Source organism: Gossypium arboreum, chromosome 11 (genome assembly GCF_025698485.1).
Source record: "Gossypium arboreum isolate Shixiya-1 chromosome 11, ASM2569848v2, whole genome shotgun sequence".
NCBI classification, from domain to species: Eukaryota; Viridiplantae; Streptophyta; class Magnoliopsida; order Malvales; family Malvaceae; genus Gossypium; species Gossypium arboreum.
The window spans coordinates 18,933,122-18,953,398 of record NC_069080.1 but is presented as its reverse complement, the minus strand read 5'-3'; the positions used below and the strand labels follow the sequence as shown (position 1 = coordinate 18,953,398).

The following is a 20,277-nucleotide window of genomic DNA, read 5'->3' as shown; positions in this document are numbered from 1 at the left end:
AATCAAATAAAAGTAAAGTAACAAAATTCAATATAGAATTAAAGTCTAATGGTAATTTTTTTAGTTTATAAGAAAATGGCAAATACTAATCAACGAGGAGTATAATGGAAAATTTTAATTTCCACTTATAAGTAAATTTGCATATTAATCCTAATTTAAATTAATTAATATTAACTAGATTAGGGCACATTCACTATGTGGGTTAAAACAATTATATAAAAATATTATTCAAAATGACATAAAAATTAAATATGCTTTTTAGTTGAAATGATAAAATTGAAATAATGAATATTAAATTGTTTTAGGTTTATAAATCCCATTTCATGCATATAATTTTCTAATTTTACCAATATATAAAAAGATATAAATACTCTTAAATAATATTTTTGTAAAATAAATTAATTTTAATAAATTCACAACTAAATTAAAATCTGATTAGTGAGTGACACCAATTAAAGCATTATATTCCCTCAAAAAAAAGTGTAGATGAGTAAAAAGTCATCAACTTTGGTCTTTAGATTTAACATGCAGCCAAAAACATAGGTTTGACATGGTAAGTAGTAAATGAAACAAGTGGATGGCTACAAAATCCAAAATATATGTGCAGGGGAACATTTTTGACTCAAAATAATTTATATATATAATTATTTGGCTAATTATTAAAAGTTTAAATTATATATAAGAGGTTGACTGGATTTTAATTTAGTTGATATCGATATTATTATTAATATGAAAATATGTGAATTTGAGTACGTTAAAATACTATTATCTATTATTTAAAAATTAAAGACGAATTATAAATAATTTTAAATATTTTATAAAAAATTTAAATATAAAAAGTGTCATCCAATATTTTCGTTTGTCCTATCCCATAAACTCAACATTCCTATCCTAAGACAAAAGGTCTCAAATTCTGACTGCTTCGCTGTTTTAAAGAAAAATAAAAGATGAAATCAACCCTCAAGAGTTCATATACAAATTTCCACGCATGGCTCCAACATATAAATTATTTTAACACCGATGTAACCATGTCTCTAAATTTGTCAAAGCTTTGCAAAGTTTGATGAAGGAAAAAGACAAGCGATGGGTGAAAACGAGTTCTATTTGCCTTCAAATCTATGTCAATCTTCCGACAAAATGCTTGAAATTTTAGGACAAAGGGGGCCTTCCATTTGCATCTGCATGTTTCTGTTTTGTCTAAACTTCGGAATTCGTGCCTTCATGTTTTGTTAGTATATTTTAGCGTCTCATGTTTGGAAGTGAGTATTTTGTGCATGGATGAGGTTTATATCAAATAAAATTGTATAATAATAAATTGTTATTGATTAAAAGTGTTAATGGGAATAGTTAGTGTACCACATGTTGAAGTACTTCTCATATATGAATACTATGCACTATTATCAAGAGAGCATCATCATAATGTCACTAAAATCAATCATCATCATATCAAATTCAATTTTATTAATGTTTTCTCTCTCTAAGCTCGTTAATTTTAAAATTGTTAACATCCTAATCATATTTTATTATATGCCTAAATTGGATTCTATCTAATCATGTAATGAAATATTCACTCTAAATCCTTCTTCACCTATAAATATCCCTTCTTTCAGGAGAGATAAACAAGATCGTATATATAATTTACACTGTACTTAAACACCCTCTCAACTTAGATAAACTGTCTTAGTGACTTTCTGCATCATATACGATGTGAACCACCATCATTGTCAATTCCAGTATCATCTAAAACTTAATTGTTAGAATAATTGACATCATATTATGATGATTTAAAGGAAATATTATCGACACAGTTATGATTAAGAGAAATATATAATAATAATAATAATAATAATAAAAAGATAGAGTAGAATTATCAAGATTATGTTGCAACACCCTCACAACCGAAGGATGCAAGGGTAAATGAAAACCCAACAAAAAAAGGTACTAGGACAAGAATATGACCTTCCCATTGCCCACGATGTCGTTTTTACCGGTGCTCGTTGTTTTTATCTGAATATTTGTACCAATGGTGGAGATCCTTAATCCCCCTCAATCGAAGGAATTGCCGCATGTCCTCTGTCGTGGCAGTGTTAAGGATGTCCTCATATCTTCACCTTACCTATACCAATTTTCTTCAATGGGCCAGCTATTAATGAATATAGGGCAAAAACGAAAGAAAAATGGAGAAATATCCAAGAGTAGAAGAAAGACCAAAAAAATGAAATAAAAACTTCCTAAAGAAAAAAGTTTGGTGAGCTTCAAAATTAAATAGAAGAAATTGAGAGGCAAAAATACTCGAAGAATTGAAACATGGAAAAGAACGTACATTAATTTTTATTGCTTAGGTGAAAAATATATGATATGAGATGAGAGGCCAAAAAGAATGGAGGTCACTTAATTACAAATTAAATAAAAATTGCTATGTACAGGAAATGCCACCACTTTGTTCCTTGAACTTGGCTGATTGTATAAATGGAAGACAATCAGAAGATTTCGGGTACTCTTTCGACACACTTGGAAGCAATTTCTTGGATGAAAGCTCGGCATTTCCTGAAGATAAAATCCCGCATGGTAAACATCCTACGATCATATCTTGGCTTCGGCATTTCATCAAATACTATGTATTCATCATATCAAGAAGCTTCTTTCATCACTTTAAGTCGCCAGTTTATGGATTATAGATCATAGATAAGGAGTGAAGCCATAAATTACCATATTTCAGTCGTCCACCATCATGAGGCAAGACATAGGCCTGCGTAGACTCATGTCAGTCGAGGCTTGTCACTTGTCAAGACAACAGAAAGTCATAGGGGGGTCGACCAAAGCAAAGAGAGTTGAACCACCTACCACTCTATCAGCCAGACTCAAAAAACTGTGCAACGGCCAAATAAAGTTGCTCTTCCTCAAAAGGCTTCGATACATAGTCATCCATCCCACATTTCAGGCACTTTTCATATGTAGCCTGGATCACATCAGCTGTCATAGCTAATATTGGAATGTGCCAGTGGGACACGTTTCCGTACATCGCAATAGATGCTTCTCCAGAAGCAAGTTTTTCATTCACCTCACTCTCTGCACTGCGGATCTGCCTAGTTGCTTCAAACCTGCAAATAATATTTTAAGTATCAGGATCAAGGATCTCTTTCCATTAAAACATATTTTGGAGATGTTAAGACCAAGGTCTATCAAGCTAATCAACATTCTGGCATCTGGATATACTTGATAATAATATTGCCTCGTAGTTTTGATGTATTAACCGAGTAAATGCTAAAAAAAAGTTAAAGGGTTGTTATGGATTGATTACCCATCCATTTCTGGCATCTGGAGATCCATGAAGCAGGCATCGAAAGTATGGGGTGGCTTAAGCTTGTTGAGTGCATCGTGGCCTCTTTCCACACAGGTGACAATTGCTCCATATTTCTTTAAAGCACCTTCTGCCACTCTTCTGTTAACCTTATTGTCATCGACGACTAAAATCCGCTTTTCTCTAAGTAAGCTCCCGAGTGTAGAGATTTTCTTTCTACGTACTTTGCCCTTTGTACCATTTCCAAGGGCTTCTTGGAAACAGGCAATTAAGACACTCAACCGAAGAGGTTTCATCAGCACATTATCTACAAAACCAGAAGTCTTAAGCTTGGAGCGCTCCACAGGGCTCATGGAGGTACCCAAAAGAAAAATCTTCGGAAGGTTTGTTGAAACATTTAGTTTGCAATTTTGCCTATGTTGTTCGAGCAAAGATCGTAGCTGAAGAACTGTTTCTTGATTCCAAACATCTTTGTCAATAAGAATCATGGCCAATTGTGCAAATGCACTGCAGAAGAAATAATAAAAATGAATCAGCAAAACCAATGTAAGTTGAATGCTGCGGTTGAAAATTAATTGTCCTCAAATTCTTATATATAAAGTACCACCACAATTATTCTAGCTACCTTGTGGTGAAAATGCTTGACACGTAGGTGCATGCTGACTCCAAACTGGAAGTTATATCAACAGATATTCCCAGTCTTCGAAGATGGTATTTTGTGACCTCAGCGCGGATGCTTCTATTATCAATAATAAGTGCTCCCAATCCTTGGAACTCTGAAACCACTGGATCATATTGCTTCCATTTGGAATCAAGAGAACTTACTTCGCCTTTTCCAAAAGCTCCAGTAAATGAGAAAGTACTGCCAACGCCAGGTTCACTCACAAACCCAATCTCCCCATGCATGAGTTCCACCAGATGTTTGCTGATGCTCAATCCTATTCCAGTCCCACCATAATGTCGTGAAGTGGAACTGTCAGCTTGCACAAAAGGAGTGAAAATTTGATCTTGTGCATCTAAACGAATCCCGACGCCTGTGTCCTCCACTGTTACAAGTAATCTAATCTTTTCAGGGTCATCCTTTGCATCTTTTCCATTTAACAATTTGAAATTCTCCCAGCTTCTCCATCTGTCTACCACTGGAAAGCCACTTAATGTATTATAGGTTTTGCTTGACATGTCCTGAACTAAGTTCAAGCCTTGTTGTAGCACCTTGTCCCCCACATCGGATGTGCCTTTCATTTCATCTACCAGATGCACCGAGACAAAAATATGTCCCTTATCCTGCGTGAACTGCAATTTCAAGTTCTAAGTTGGAGAACATGCACAAATTCGAAAGATTTCGGGAAAAGAATGGAACTTAAATGTTCATCTGATTTCCCGGATCTCTACTGCAAGTTAAACATGAAAGAACCATGGAACTGTGAATTCCCGGCATTCAAGAGTTGAAAACAAATCTTTACATTAAGTTTCCATAATGCTGCATGTATGTTGATATAGGTTTCTGAATAAAAGGACAAGGTGATAACCCCACTCAATTATCCGCAAGAAAATGCATCAAGTTCAGAAGCCATACATCCTTTTCCAAGTCTTTGGGCGATATAAGTTTTAGAGGTATGATGCAACAAACAGGGAAGAAACATATAAATTCAAACATAACAAACCTTAATTGAGTTTCCAACAAGATTAGTAATTATTTGTCGAAACCGCCCAGGGTCACCAACAACAACTTCAGGAACCCGATCAGATACATAAACCGCCGACTTCTCATGTTCAAATAAGACAAACAAACAGGATTATGTAAGAACAAGAAGAAAAACGGAAGAAAGGAAACCAGATGAGTTACTAGAGACATATCTTCGTTTTACCTCGATTCCTTTATCATTAGATTTGTCAGAGGAGAGTGAGAGAATGCTATCGAGAAGGTTGCGTAGATCAAAGGGCACATCCTCAAGTTCAAGCCTGCCTGATTCTATCTTAGCCTGATCAAGAACTTCATTTATCAGCGATATAAGATCTTTACCACTAGCATGAGCAGTCTCGGCGTAGTCCCTTTGGATCGCATCAAGATCAGTGTCCATCAACATTTTCAGCATACCTGTGAATGTTATAACAACAAAATGTAAATACCACAGTTTAATTATTTGTGCTGGACTGGAGAGTTGAAGGGCTTTCTAATCACCTAAAACACCATTCATTGGAGTTCGGATCTCATGGGAAACAGTAGCTAGAAACTACAAAATAGAAAACCATAAAGTTAGAAAACACTGTAGAACTATTCCATTATAGTCATTTTTTTCAGGAGAAAATTTTACATTAAGACAACAATCGCTAACAAAATGAATTTGGATAAAGTTAAGCCAATCCTTTTTTTTTTTTTTTATAGTAGAGACTTGTTTGCTAGTAGTAGCGAAAGAACCTGAGATTTAGCTACATCTGCAGCTTCAGCACGAGCTTTGAGCTCCATCATCTCTCGGCAGTCGTTCTCCACTTTTGCGATTCGACATATAGCTGCATGGAAGATATGACCAACAAGCAAAGTAATAACTAAGACTCCCACAGATGCATTGATTGCCATCCAAGGTAATGGAGGTTTTTGCTTGAACCTACAAGAGCAAAAAATTCCATTTTTGAGGAAACATAACATCTCACATCTTTTTGCTAACATTAAAACTTCTTATTTATATTTTAGGGGAAAAAAACACCAACCTGCAGTGCATCTCGTGCTTCCTTAATGGGTCGCCAAAATCAAGGCTGCTAACATGCAGTAAACCAGTATCGGCTATATCAGCACCGTACATGCTGATTGGAGCAGATGCATTGGTTGTGTCGTACACATTGACAACAATCGTTTGCTTGCTAGCAAGTTGGTGCAAAAGCTTCTCCACCAGGGAGGGGACATCATAAGATGCACCCAGATACCTGCAATTGAAACAGACTATTCAAATGTAAAACTGAACTGACAGCGACAACAACAGTACTTGTCAGATGTATAGAAATTCCAATAACAGTTTAAGAGATAATTACCCCACGGTCGCTTCAGTACGTTGCTCAGGTGTAGCATCTGGAGGCAAATCCTTGTTATAAACTGCAAATGTGAGCACAACACCAAGGTGGTTGGATTTTAATAGCTTAAAAGGTGATGTCAATACACCCTTTCCGGTTGCCCTTGCTCGCAGGATGTTCTCAAGGTCTTGCTGTGAACAGCATAAACAGCAAATTAACATAACATTATTTGCTAAATGAAGATGCAGTAAGAAGACGTAAATAGGAACAATTCTAAGGGAATTGTATTCAACATTATAACTACTAATTGCCTAATAAGTAGACAGACTATTACAACATGATAAAAGAGGATCTGGTGTTGGCTCTTTAATTTCTTTTAACCTGGTATTGAAGAAGATTTCCAATTCACTGCTGTGATTATAAATATCATACTCCTATTACTTTGTGTTTCTGTGCTTGTTGATCCCTTTGCCTAATACTTTGATGTTTTAGTGTTGAAATCAAACATAACATTGGGGAAAATGTGGATTATATACTTGTAACTAAGCAACTTAAATTTAGCAAGTCTCACAGTACACTCATCCTCAATGTTTGCAAAATCACTGAAATGAAACTTGAATGCTATAACCAATTAAATCATTTCTCATCATTCAAAAACTTGAAGTTCAAGGAAATTTGCACGATTTCCCCACTAAATGGTAGTCCCACTTTCAGTAGGGAGGGTATGTGCTGAGTTACTTTGGTTCCTGCTCTAGTTCCTACTACGGCTGAAACTGAATGCTATAAAATATTTAGTGCAGCCTGAGATAAAGCAAAACATACCTGTCCAGACATCATGTCAATAGAGACAATATGAGACACAGTTTCTTGTGAAAATATCACTGGTGCATATTCATCTTTAATGGGTGCAGGGTCCAAATTTTCAGTCCGGCAATCTTGGACTAAAGTCTGATCCTCAGTTTCCATTTTCTTTATTGTCCATCCATGCTGCTTCTCAAACTGCTCCCTCTCTGAGTGAAGAACTTTCAATGCATAAGCAACACCACTGGTAAGCGGCCTCTCAAAAGCTGTTCTCTCGGTATACTCACCAAATGTTTTCTAGAAAACATGAAATAGTAGTTCAGATAGACATAAAACAAGAGCCAAACTTGTCTACATTGTAAGCACTAGGAATTCATATACAATTTTAAGCCAAGAACTATGGTTCCATAGATGACCAACAAGTTAAGTGATGCAAGCCATCATCTTTCATTAGCAAAGCCATACACTAATCCATGTAAGTAAAAATAGAAACACATTACTTATTCAGATATAAGCACATAGAATATGACCTGATCAATGGCGGATGGATGCTTCCCATGGTGAAAAGTGGATACAAGAATTGCCAAGGCATGAACATGATTCATGCTAACATTGAACTGATCTTGCAACATCCGTGCTCTCTCATCACACATGTTGGCAAGTGTGTGTTCTCTCCTCAGAATGATCTTTTGGTTTAAATGCCAAAATAACCAGATGGATGTAAGGATCCCCAGAAGTACGAAAACTGTTAAGAGTTTCTTTCTCCACTTCCCAGCACCTTTGGGAGGGCTCTGGTCTTGCTGCTGCTGCTGCTTCTGTTGCAACAGCAGCTGTAGTTGCTGAGTTGCAGGTTGCAATGGAGCTGGCTCATTCTTTTGTTTCCACCTGAGCTTCAAACAAAATCCTGGAATCTTACAGCTCAGTAGCACTCCAACAAGAAGCAACCAACATCCTTTCCCCATACAGAAAGACAAGTTCTTGAAATTGTCTTTTGGTTGGCCTCCAAATGCACTTCCTTGCAAGATGTTCTGCTTATGCCAAAACAACATAAATGATGGTTATTTTAATAGCATTACTCATGGAGCACTTTGAGGCATGCAACTTCAGTAAGATTATATATATGCATATGAGTGAAATTATCTGATTATGGAAAAGGGTCCATCATTATATCACATGTATAATCCTGACAGTTCAGCTTGCAATTGAGACTGTAAGTTTCATCATATCACTCCTAACGAATACCAGAATCTATTAACCAAGAATTATAAAAATTCATTGCATTCTCTAAGTTGAATTGTCTTTAACATTCAATGTTCATTTACACATTGTAGTTTTATGAGCACATATATACCTAAGAAAAGAAGAATATATTTATCAGCTTCTTTTCAGAAATCTTTGCAGCCAAAATTATTATCAGCCAGTGGTGTGCTCCACAAGTGTAAACAGACAACTTTTTTTTTTCTGATAACATTACTTAGTGATCAAGTAAAGGAAGGGGCAAAATTATGTTGCAAAGTTTTAGCCATCAGTCTGAAGAATGCATTGTACAGCATTAACTAAGCTTTACGAAGTTAAAAGATTGAATATTTACTACTGTTAGGTGTTTTCTAACATCTAGATGCTACCTTTCCACCACTATGATGCTCCCATGATATTGATGAAACAGATTTTTGTGGGACATAAGTATGGTGATCCAGCAACGACAAGTCATGCTCGCTGTGAATATTTTCAACTTGGACTGGACATTGATCCTTAAGTTCCATAGTTTTTACGATCTGCACCTGCTGCATTCTGGAGTCTTGCTTCTCTGGACACAGTACTTTAAGAGCACAAGTAACATCATCACTCCATGGCTTTTCAAGTCCTGAATGTTTGCCACATTCGAGAAATGCTATCTGTAATATGCAGAGGAATGAGAGCATGATAAAATTTTCATATAGAAAATTTAAGACATGCATTTTGGCAACCATATTCGTAGCTGGAAAGACTGTTCATGCAACTTCACAACAAACAATTTATTTAAAATGAGACATGGAGAACTCAATCCTATCTTCACGAAGATGTGATTGCCTTGTCAAAGGAATCTTGGAATACTCTTGATCTTAACCACATATCTAGATCTTAAATTCTGTTCACCGTTATAGTATCATATAGCATTTCCTATCAAGAAAAGGATATAAACTTCATTTTCATTGACGTTTAGCTGCCATTAAATAATAAGACATGTTCATACGATTTCACTCCAAAGAAATGTAACTGGGAAGGAACTTAGAGAACATTTCCAGTCTAAATAAGAATATTCTTTGAAGAATCACATATTAGTTGAGCACAAGAACAATTTAAAGGGATCTGGCCCTTAATGCTTGAATGAGAATGAGGACTAATGCATCAATTTAATAATATATTTCAAAAACAGGAAGAGAGCAACTTTCTGTGACTCATTATCCAACCATACAAGGAGTGAAGAAGGCAATAACAAGATTCGAAAATAGGTTACAGAATCATATCATGACCCTATTTTCAGATGAATATCTTCTATGATTTCCAGCAGAAAAAAAAAAAAAAAAAAACAGTACATACCACATAATATATTTATTCTACATTATCTTCCAGAAAGGAAAAATCCGATAGAACAAAGCCACATTTGTCTTATCACATTATATTGACCAAATTCAGCCCTCAAAACCAAAATCAGACCTTAAAAGCAACAGCTTTGTCGGTATATAAACTAATTGCAGCTAGGGATGTCTAAAGCTAAGAAAGATACAAAAAGTTACCTGATCTGATTCATAGAAGAAAGAAGCTAAAGCAAGAAATTGGTTCTTGCTAACATTGAAATGTTGAAGCAAGATTCTTGCCTTTTCCTCACAAGAATCGGCTGTCTTCTTATTGCTGCCCAAAGCTACACTGTTGAAACTCAACAAGAACCAAATAATCCCAGTGGAAACGAAGCCTAAAAGCCAGAGGAAGAGAAGGTTCCTCTTCCATTTTCTGAAAGAATTGGGTCCATGCATAGTCTCCTTAGCTTTCTTCAGCCTGAAATTTGCTGATAATCTACAATTAGAACCAGAAAGCTTGCCGTTCATAGACATCTTGAGCAAAGCAAACTTATGTATTTCCCCAAGGCGCCTTAAGAACTTCTCAAAATTCCCAGTTCCAGAAGAAGAACAAATTCATGAAAGTAAAACCACCAAGGCGACCCCAACACCAAAATTCAAAACAGATTCAAGTTTGTCAAAATGAAACAGAGAAAAAATTCATTCACCTAACCGACAGCACAACTCAGGAGACAATCCAGCTCATTTCTCAACAAAAACAAGCTCCAATTATCCACTTTACCCAGAAACCAAAGTGGTCCAAACTCCATACCATCCACTTGAAAGTTCATATGCTCGCATCAAAAGACATGCTTTTCTTTTGAAACACCACCAAAACAAGATCAGCAATCATGCCAAAACAAACAACCTGAACCCAACCCAGTGTCTTTTTGGGCAACCTGTGAGGGAATCATTAAATGGACTAAGTTGAAAAAATTTGGCTTTTTCCTATTCCAAGTTCTCTCGACCTTCCTTCAATGTCTGTAGAAACAAAAAAAAAAAAAGGTGGTATCAAGAATGCAACTTGATTAATAAAAACCTCATATTGAAACCCAAATTCCTAGACTTTAACCGGGTTGGTTTCTGAGTTAACCCAACTGGAATCAATCATCACACTTTGGATAAAAAAAGGAGGTCAGTAACTTGTCTTTCTTTTCTTTTTCTTTATTTTGGCCCTTTTAAACACAGTCACGGAGCCCAGCATTTGAAACTGAGGTTTTAGGGGGGTTACATGATTATCTCATCATCTAAGTGGGGAAGGTTTAGGTCCCAAAAGCAAACAAACCACCCTTCCAACAAGAAGAAAAAATTAATTAAAATAAAAGCCTTCATTATTATTTTTTTTAAAAAGTATTTTATTATTAGTATCACATCAAAGTTTGTAAACCTTTTCACCACATCCATTTTTTAATTTTTATTTTCTGGGTTTTACTTTTTTTGCGAGTAAAAAGAGACTGCACCAGCTTAAAGAGGGAAGATAATTTGTATCCTCTGCTGTTTTGCAGCTGAGCTAAGCTCAGGTATACGGACTGAATCAGACACTGTAACAAAAGAAGGAGTCAGAGTCTGACACCGTGAAGGCTAAACTTGGTATTGCACATCCCCCTGTTTCAAGTGACGTCACCTAACCATGGTTTCCGCTTCACACTTCTAACTCAACCCTCAACAGTAACTTAGTTGTTTCAATGGAAATGGCGGTAAAAAACGTTTGCTCTGCCAATCTAGAAAATCACATCTCTCTCAATGAAGCATGTAACAAGTTTCTAATATGAAAAAAGACTCTCTTTTATGTTACAGAATAGAGTCCCTCAGGCTCAATTAATATAATCACAGTGCAAGCATATATTATTTTATGTTAACAACAAAAGAAGTAGGAGGATCCAAATTTAAGTAAAATTAAATCATATTTCACAATAAAGGGATCAAAGCAGGAATGAAACCATGACTTTCTGCAGCAAAGTTAAGAACAAAAAAACAAAAGGAAAAAAGAAAGGTGGCGGAAAGGTTGAAGTTTCATAATTTATGGTAATAGTAATATTATTAGTTAATGATATAGGCAGCAACCCAAATGTTGGTGGGCTATATGCTGCATACCCACCCCTGCTTAATTGGCTTGACCATGTGATAGATTAGAAAGCTTTTAGACATCAAACTAATTTACTCAATCTCTTAATTAATTTAACCAATTTGTATTTAATATCTACTAGTTTTTATTTGTCTTGAGAAATGGGGAACATGTTTTCTTTTGTTGGTGCAACTAATTTAGCTTCAAACATTTCGCTTCGTTTTTTGTTTTATTAACCTTTTTACCACATCTTTTTTATTCCCAAACTAAACATGTGGCTATGATTCTCGTTTCAGAAACCATATGAATGATTACTCTTCAATTCATTGCTATTTTTTTTTTATATAATGCATAGTTTATTTTCAACTCATTACATTTGAACCTACATCCTTTTATATTGACAATAATATACATATCAATCGAACTACAATTCAATTCACAATTCTTGACTAATTAATTTTGAATCATAATAATTTTATTTACAAAAGTGATTTTAGATCCTATCTTTAAAATTATGAAACTCATCTTCACAAATTTAATTAGTTCAAAATAGGATATTTAAGATTAGGTGGAGTTATGATGAGTAAGGAGAGGTCCACCTATTCATCATACTAATAGGATTTATGATGAGTTTTCATAATATTTAATAATTTGATATTTATATATTATATTATATTAATATTGATTATGTAAAAATTTGAGAATGTTTAATTTTTTTTCATATAAAAATCAAGGGTCAAATAAATACTAATAAAAATAGTATTTTCAATAAATAAATTAAAAATATCAGATTAATTTAAAATTTTACATGATTAATAAGTAGGGAAATTATAGGTTGACAGTATGTGAATACACTATCTGTTTTCTGTTATTGTTTTTTTTTAGTTAGATTTAAAAGCTATGTTTAAGAATTTAAGGTCTAAATTTTAGTATCTAAAGTTTAGGGTTTTAATATTTTAAGAATAATAATTATAATTATTTTTACAATAATGGCAACTCACATTTGTCAATAAGTATACCGACTGTGAGCTAAATCCTTCCCTTAATAAGTCAAATTTTAGTAAACCCCATTTTTATGATTTATTTAACTTTTATAAAGCATCCATAATTATTTATGTACATTTTTTATTAAATTAATTCTCTATTACAATATATTTTTTAAACTTTAGGTATTCATACACCAAACTTATTAATTATCATTTATTAAATAAAATTATCTTAATTAAAATATTATTTTAATAAAATATTAAATTTTACATGAAAAATTTTATTAATCATATTTTATTAAATTAAAATAATTTTCAATTAGTGGAATTAAAGATATCAATTCAATAAACTATTACATTTCCTAATTAAATATTCTACTATGAATTTGGAACATTATAAACATATAAACTGAATCTTGTAGAAAGAATTATAGTGATAGAATAGTTTGTTTTTCTGTTTTGGATTAGTTAAGTATTGAGATACTATAAATATTTAATTGTATTCTTATGAAATAAGATAGAAGCATTTTTTAAAAAAATATTTTAACATGGTATCATGTGAGCCAATTTTTCTTTGGGCAGTTGGGCCACTTTTTTTTCTTCTTGGGCTCGTTCCTGTTCTCTTTGTTTCTAATTTGTTTAGGGCACAAATTCTATTTTTTTTTCCTTTCTCTTTCGATTCATTATCGTTTCTTTTTCTTCGTGATTCTCTGCTGTTTTTTTTTTACTCATGTAGGATATTGATTTTCATCATCCTTTGTTCCTTCATCCGTCGGATACACCGAGCACCATTCTTATTTCTCATCGTTTGACCGGTGTTGAGAACTATTCTGTTTGGAGTCGTTCGCTTCGAATTGCCTTGTTCGCAAAGAACAAGCTCGGGTTCGTTGATGGTGATTGCCGCCGTTCGACGTATCCGGACTCTCTTCGTGCTCAATGGGATCGCTGCAATGCTTTTGTCCTTTCTTGGATTCTAAACACAGTAAGTCCAGATTTATATGCGGGGCTTGTATTTGCTTCTGATTCTGTTGCGGTTTGGACGGATCTCAAGGATCGCTTTAGCAAGGTGGACGGTTCCCGTATTTTCTTTCTATTGCACATCTCACTTAAGGTGATGCTACTGTTTCTTCTTATTTCACGCAATTGAAATTGTTTTGGGATGAATATACTGCTCTCGTCCCTTTTTTCACTTGTAATTGCGAGGTCGCCCAGCAAAATTCGAGCCATCTTCATCAACAACGATTGTTTCAGTTCTTGATGGGTCTCAATGAGACCTATGCTACCGTTCGTAGTCAGATCCTCTTAATGCAGCCTTTACCTTCGGTAAATAGAGCTTATTCCATGATCGTCCAAGAAGAAGCTCAACAGAGTCTTTCCTCTGTTCTACCTCATGCTTTCGAACCTATCGCTTTACTTTCTACCGCTTCTGGCAACCATAAAAAATTCAAGTCAACCGTAAGAAGGCTTCTCCGGCTGCTCTTGCAGTCTCATCCGACGATTCCCTGCTCAATTCTTAGAGTGCCCCTGTCTTTACTCCTCAATAGTATTCTGAGCTCTTGGAGTTGTTGAATAAAAGCCGACCTGTGCCTGCACCTGCTGTCAATTGTGCAGGTATCCCTTCTCGTACTCCTTTTTCAACTAATAATATTTTTTCTTGGATTTTGGACACTGGTGCAACTAATCATATATGTTTTGATTCTACGTTTCTGAATTTGCCTGTTGCTTACCCTCTTAATTCCCATTTTGTTCAGCTTTCGAATGGTAAACACTCTACTATAACTCATTCTGGTTCTTTGTCACTATCTCCTGACATTACCCTTACCAATGTTCTTTGTGTTCCACACTTTAATCATAATTTGATTTCTGTTTCTAAATTGGCCCTTGATTTGCATTGTGCAGTCCTTTTTTACCCTGATTTCTGCATCCTACAAGATCTTTCCAATGGCAGGATGAAGGGGATTGGTAGGCATCTGAATGGTCTTTATTTTTTTGAGCCTTTTTCTACCCTGGTTAGATCCCCTACTTCTACTTCTTGTATGACTTCTATTGCTAATTCGATTTCCTTATGGCATGCTAGACTCGTGCATGTGCCTGTCAACAAATTACATCGTTTGTCTTTTTTTCATAATTTGCCAATTAATAAAGACTTTACTTGTTCTGTTTGTCCCATGGCTAGACAATCTAAATTGCCTCTTCCAACTAGTGTTTCTAGGGCAGCAACTCCTTTTAACTTATTACATCTTGATGTTTGGGGGCCTTATAGGGTGTCTACCCATTATGGCCATCGTTTCTTTTTAACCATTGTCGATGATCATACTCGCATGACTTGGGTGTACTTACTGAAGCTTAAATCTGATGTTGTGATAGCTCTCAAACAATTTTTTCTCATGGTCAAAACTCAATTTTCTGCTGTCATTCAAACTGTCAGGAGTGATAATGGTTCTGAACTTTTTAACTCCTCCTGTTCTTCTTTCTTTGAGTCTTTAGGCATTATTCATCAAAGTTCTTGTATTGATACACCTCAGCAAAATGGTATTGCTGAACGAAAGCATAGGCATCTGCTCGAAATTACTCGTGCTTTATGTTTTCAATCCAATGTTCCTCTTAAATTTTGGGGCGACTGCATTTTAACTACTTGTTACATCATTAATCGGCTCCCTTCTTCTGTTTTAGCTTGGCGAATGCCATTTGAATTGCTTTATAAAAAGTCCCCTGATTTTTCTCACTTTCGTGTTTTGGGGTGCCTTTGTTTTGCAGTTAACCCCCATAATTCTGATAAATTTTCTTCCAAATCCCTTCCCTCAGTTTTTTTGGGTTATTCTCCTTCCAAGAAAGGTTATATTTTGTTTTGTTTGTACTCTCGAAAATTTTTTGTTAGTCGCAATGTTCATTTTGTTGAAGATGTCTTTCCTTTTAAATCTTCTTCTTCTGAATTTCCTGTTATGTTTCCCCCTACTCCTGACATTTCGGATTTAGATTTCTTAATTATTCCCACTCCTACTCCTCTAACAAGCGCTTCACCACATCCTGTTCCAACTTCAGTAAGTACATCTCCACCTCTTGTCTCTCTTACTTTACCTATTGTTGAACCTAGGCGGTCTGGTCAAACTCTTAAGCCTCATTCTTGGCTAAAAGATTTTATTCATCCCTATCAATCTCCTTCATCCCCAGGTGCTTCTTCTTCTAATTCTGTTTTTTTTTATCCCATTTACCTCTCAAAACTTAGGCATTTGTTTCTTCCCTTTCCCATATTACTGAACCTCTTTCTTATTTTGAGGCTCACCACTCTCCCCACTGGGTTCAGGCCATGCAAGAGGAAATTCGGGCTTTAGAATCTAATCATACATGGACTGTTGTTCCTTTGCCTCCAGGGAAGGTTCCTATTGGTTGTAAATGGGTGTACAAGGTCAAAATTTGAGCTTCTGGTGAAATAGAGAGATATAAAGCTCGGTTGGTTGCCAAGGGCTACAACCAAAAAGAAGGGATCGATTACTTGGACACTTTTTCTCCTGTTGCTAAAATGGTCACTGTTCGAACCATTTTGGCTCTTGCGGCTTCTCTCAACTGGTCTCTTTGTCAAATGGACGTGTCTAATGCTTTTCTCTAAGGTGACCTTCATGAAGAGGTTTTTATGATCTTACCTGAGGGTTTCCGCAGCCAGGGGGAGCATATGGTATGTCGGCTGCAGAAATCTTTGTATGGGTTGAAGCAGGCATCCAGGCAATGGAATGCTAAGCTTACTGAAGCTCTTATGTTGGCTGGTTTTGAGCAGAGTAAGTTTGACTATTCTCTTTTTGTTAAAAAGAAAGAAGGCAAGATGGTCATAATACTAGTCTATGTTGATGATCTTCTTATTACTAGAAATGATATGGATATGATCAATGACTTGAAAGGAGTCCTAAATCAAAATTTCAAGATTAAAGATTTAGGAGATTTACGGTACTTTCTCGGGATTGAGATTTTAAGGTCTCAAGAGGGGATTTTGTTAAATCAGCTGAAATATGCACAAGACATTATCAAGGATACTGGTTTAAGTAAAGCAAAAGTTGCTCTTACACCACTTGAACAGAATCAGAAACTAGCAACAGCAGAGTTTGATAAAGTAGTTCAACAGCATCAAGACGACAAGTTGTTAGAAGATAAAGCAGTTTATCAGAGACTCATTGGAACGCTAATCTACTTGACCCATACAAGGCCAGATATCACCTTCGCTGTTACTCATCTTAGTCAGTTCATGCAAAGTCCAAAACAGTCACATATGGAAGCAACGTTAAGAGTTGTAAGGTATATAAAGAAAGAGCCAGGGCTAGGAATTTTTTTGAAGGCTTTCAACAAACATCAGTTGGTAGCATATTGTGATTCAGATTGGGCTTCTTGTCCAATGTCAAGAAGATCAGTTTCTGGCTTTTGTGTACACTTAGGAGACTCACTCATTTCCTGGAAATCGAAGAAACAATGCACAATATCAAAATCCTCTGCAGAAGCCGAGTACAGAAGTATGGCAGTAGTAACATCAGAACTGGTTTGGCTTTCAGGTTTATTCAAGGAACTGAAGATAAGTGTAGGTAAACCAATGAAACTGTTTTGTGACAATAAAGCAGCTCTTCAAATAGCAGCGAATCCTGTGTATCATGAAAGGACTAAGCACATAGAAATTGATTGTCATTTTATAAGAGAAAAAATACAAGAAGGGCTTATAGCTACTGAACATGTGCCGACCGCAGATCAACTTGCAGATGTTATGACAAAAGCTTTGGGGTCACAACAGCACAGTCATCTAATTTCCAAGTTGGGGTTAAAAAAATATTTTTATACCTCCAACTTGAGGAGGAGTGTAGAAAGAATTATAAGCTGGTAGAATATTTTGTTTTTCTGTTTAGGATTAGTTAAGTATTGAGATACTATAAATATTTAATTGTATTCTTATGAAATAAGATAGAAGCATTTTTAAAAAATATTTTAACAATACTTGAATTTAGTAACTCATATCGACTAATTGAACCTATTAGATTTATGAACTTTATAATTAGTCATGTGAAAAATATAAAATAAAATATGCATAAAAGTAATAACATGTGCACTTGTCGTGCGTCTTTTAATTTTGTTAATTTAATTCTCACTATCTTTCTTTTTTGAATATAAGTCACACTTTCTTTATTTTATAAAAATTAAGTATATAAATTTTAAAATAAATTTACAACAATTATCTTCCTGTATTAAAATGTTGTTACAATTGTATAACAATTACCTCATTAGAATATATAAAATCTAGAGAAACAAATAAGATTATTATTAAAAGAGTTTATTGCAATTACTTATTATTATTATTATTATTATATAAGAAAATGTAAAATTGAAGTTGATTATATAGATGATTTAAGTCGAGTTGAAAACGAATCAAAAGGATGGTTTGTGGAAGCGTATCGGGAGAACAATAAACTATTCATCAGCGGAGGATAGATGGCGATGGGAACTTCGGATGCACAAAGTTTGAAGTGCCTCAATGAATGGGCCAACAACATTTAGGTTCAATTATTGCAAAATCCAGTTGGACATTGACCCACCTCTCTTTTCTTTTTCCTTTTAACTAATCATGTTGAAAGTAAAAACAACTGGATTAAACATCCAATTGTTTAAATCATCAGATTATAACTAAATAAATAATAAACTAAATGGGTTGGATTTATTTTTTATTGAAAAAGAATATCAAAGTTTGAACCTGTATCATTTATATACCAAACATAAATTCTAATCACGTCTTAAAATAATGCTTATATTAATGATATGCCAAAAGTTCAGTTATCACTATATATAAGATAAATTTTTAAAAGAATATATAAAATTAATAATTAGATTATCGATGAATATTATTAGTTTAATTTTAAATTCATGGCCAACCCATTTGTTCACTTTTAGTAAGCAAAATCATGATAGGATTTGGAACATCATTGATTCACAACAAACACATTTGTTAAGTTTGTTTGTATGAAAAAAGTTTAGGAAGGGAGGGTTATCTCTTATATCAAGATTTGTTGAAGTTGGTGAGGAAACTATTAAATGGGAAAGAGTATGATTAAGCATTGGGGGCTTTGATATGAATCAATATAATTGCTTACTTAATTATTCTTTCTTTCCTTTTGAGGGTATAATATGTACTAAACTTGGCCAATGCCCAATCAATGTCCTGTTTGTCATCTTCATAATTAATAATGATGCCTTATTAGACATGCTTGTGCTTGAGGGAAGTTTTACTTTGTAATATAATTTCTCCTCTTATAATTTTATATCAGCATTAAAATGATATTAAGTTTAAAAAGTCGAAAAAGAGGAATAATTTTAACAAGTTGTAAATATTGTATTAAAAGAAAAATTAAACTATCAAGTTTTATTATTATCTAAATATATTTAGATTATTATTTTGATAATTCATTGTAATAATCAATATTATTATTATTATTATTTTGATATATTAATTGTAATTATAATTTCTTATAAAAATTAAAATATTTATATTTGACACATTCATATTACGTAAATAAAAATAGTCATTACTATATCCAGAGAAAATCATATCACATTAAATAAATTATAAACCCTCAAAAGTAGTTAACTTTTTTCTTTGAAGGATGCTCTTTTCTTTTAAAATTTGATAAATCTTTGTGTTTATTTTTCACTGCTTGTAAATTATTTTATCTATGAGGTGGCACGTGATTCATATATGGATGATTGTACTAAATATAAATTCATATTGTAATCTTTAAATTCAGTTGAATAAATTGATAAAAAAAAGGCTAAATATAAAATTTAAAAATTAAATCAAGACAATATGTTTATTCATAATCAAAAGAAGCTTATAGAGGTACTGTTTTGACTGGTAAATCTCTAAAATTCTGAAAATTATAAAGTGGATAAATAGTTTGTATGATAGAGACAGAGTGAAGTTAGAAAAAAAAATTGTAGAGGATTGGAATTAAATTGTATATTTTTACAATAATAAAAATATATTTTATCATTTTAATAACTTGTATTCTTATAAATTTTAAAATTTTTATTATTTCTTGGATATATCTACTTTTTTTGACACAATAGCTAAAATCACTCGTAACCCCTCTCCAACTCGCAAATAGAAAGATAATACACTTCAATACACTCGAACCCGCTGTCTCCTGCATTAACAACAATATTTATGTCACTTGAATTAAGACTTAATCAACATTAAAATTGAATTTAAATTTATATAATTTTATTTATGTTACAGTTGATTAAGGAATTAGATATGAGGTACAAGTAATGTGCAAAACAGATTGAATTTTTAATAAGTGTTATTAGAAGTTAAATGGCCTTGTTTAACGTGTGCACGTGTGTTTTCTATAAATTTTAAATTAGTAAGCATAAATGAATTAGGTTTTGGTTTAATGATAGGATTTTAAAATTTTAAAATTAAATTTTATTAAGTGTGATTTTGTAAGATTTATTTTAATATATTTTGTACTTATTTGAATATTTATTATTTAAAAAATA

The 20,277-nt window shown here is 33.7% G+C and overlaps 1 protein-coding gene across 6 annotated transcripts; it reads right to left on the bottom strand.

Moving 5' to 3' along the window:
• Positions 1-1,783: 1,783 nt before the first annotated feature.
• On the bottom strand, positions 1,784-11,291 carry LOC108474042 (histidine kinase 2-like). Of its 6 annotated transcripts, XM_053021682.1 has the most exons (15): positions 10,374-10,494; positions 9,886-10,144; positions 8,734-9,003; positions 7,639-8,136; positions 7,130-7,405; positions 6,329-6,498; positions 6,011-6,223; positions 5,721-5,907; positions 5,484-5,535; positions 5,170-5,399; positions 4,966-5,064; positions 3,927-4,594; positions 3,302-3,808; positions 2,845-3,101; positions 1,784-2,749 (listed from the first exon to the last, which is right to left on the bottom strand). In XM_053021682.1, the coding sequence occupies exons 2-14, from the start codon at positions 10,120-10,122 to the stop codon at positions 2,852-2,854; spliced, it is 3,657 nt and encodes a 1,218-aa protein (XP_052877642.1). In that variant the 5' UTR covers positions 10,123-10,144; positions 10,374-10,494; the 3' UTR covers positions 1,784-2,749; positions 2,845-2,851. The 6 variants fall into 6 exon arrangements, 5 of the variants coding, with proteins under 5 accessions (XP_052877642.1, XP_017631408.2, XP_052877643.1 ...); XR_008274423.1 differs by having other exon boundaries at positions 1,784-2,547; positions 2,710-3,101; positions 9,886-11,035; XM_017775919.2 differs by having other exon boundaries at positions 9,886-11,291.
• Between the last annotated feature and the right edge of the window lie 8,986 nt (positions 11,292-20,277).

Coding starts and splice junctions, on each gene's coding strand:
- LOC108474042 (XM_017775919.2), bottom strand. CDS start 10,200: ATGTCTATGAACGGCAAGCTTTCTGGTTCTAATTGTAGATTATCAGCA. Junction 6,499..7,129: donor TTGACATGATGTCTGGACAG/GTATGTTTTGCT, acceptor TGCTGTTCACAG/CAAGACCTTGAGAACATCCT. Junction 3,102..3,301: donor CAGATGCCAGAAATGGATGG/GTAATCAATCCA, acceptor TATTATTTGCAG/GTTTGAAGCAACTAGGCAGA.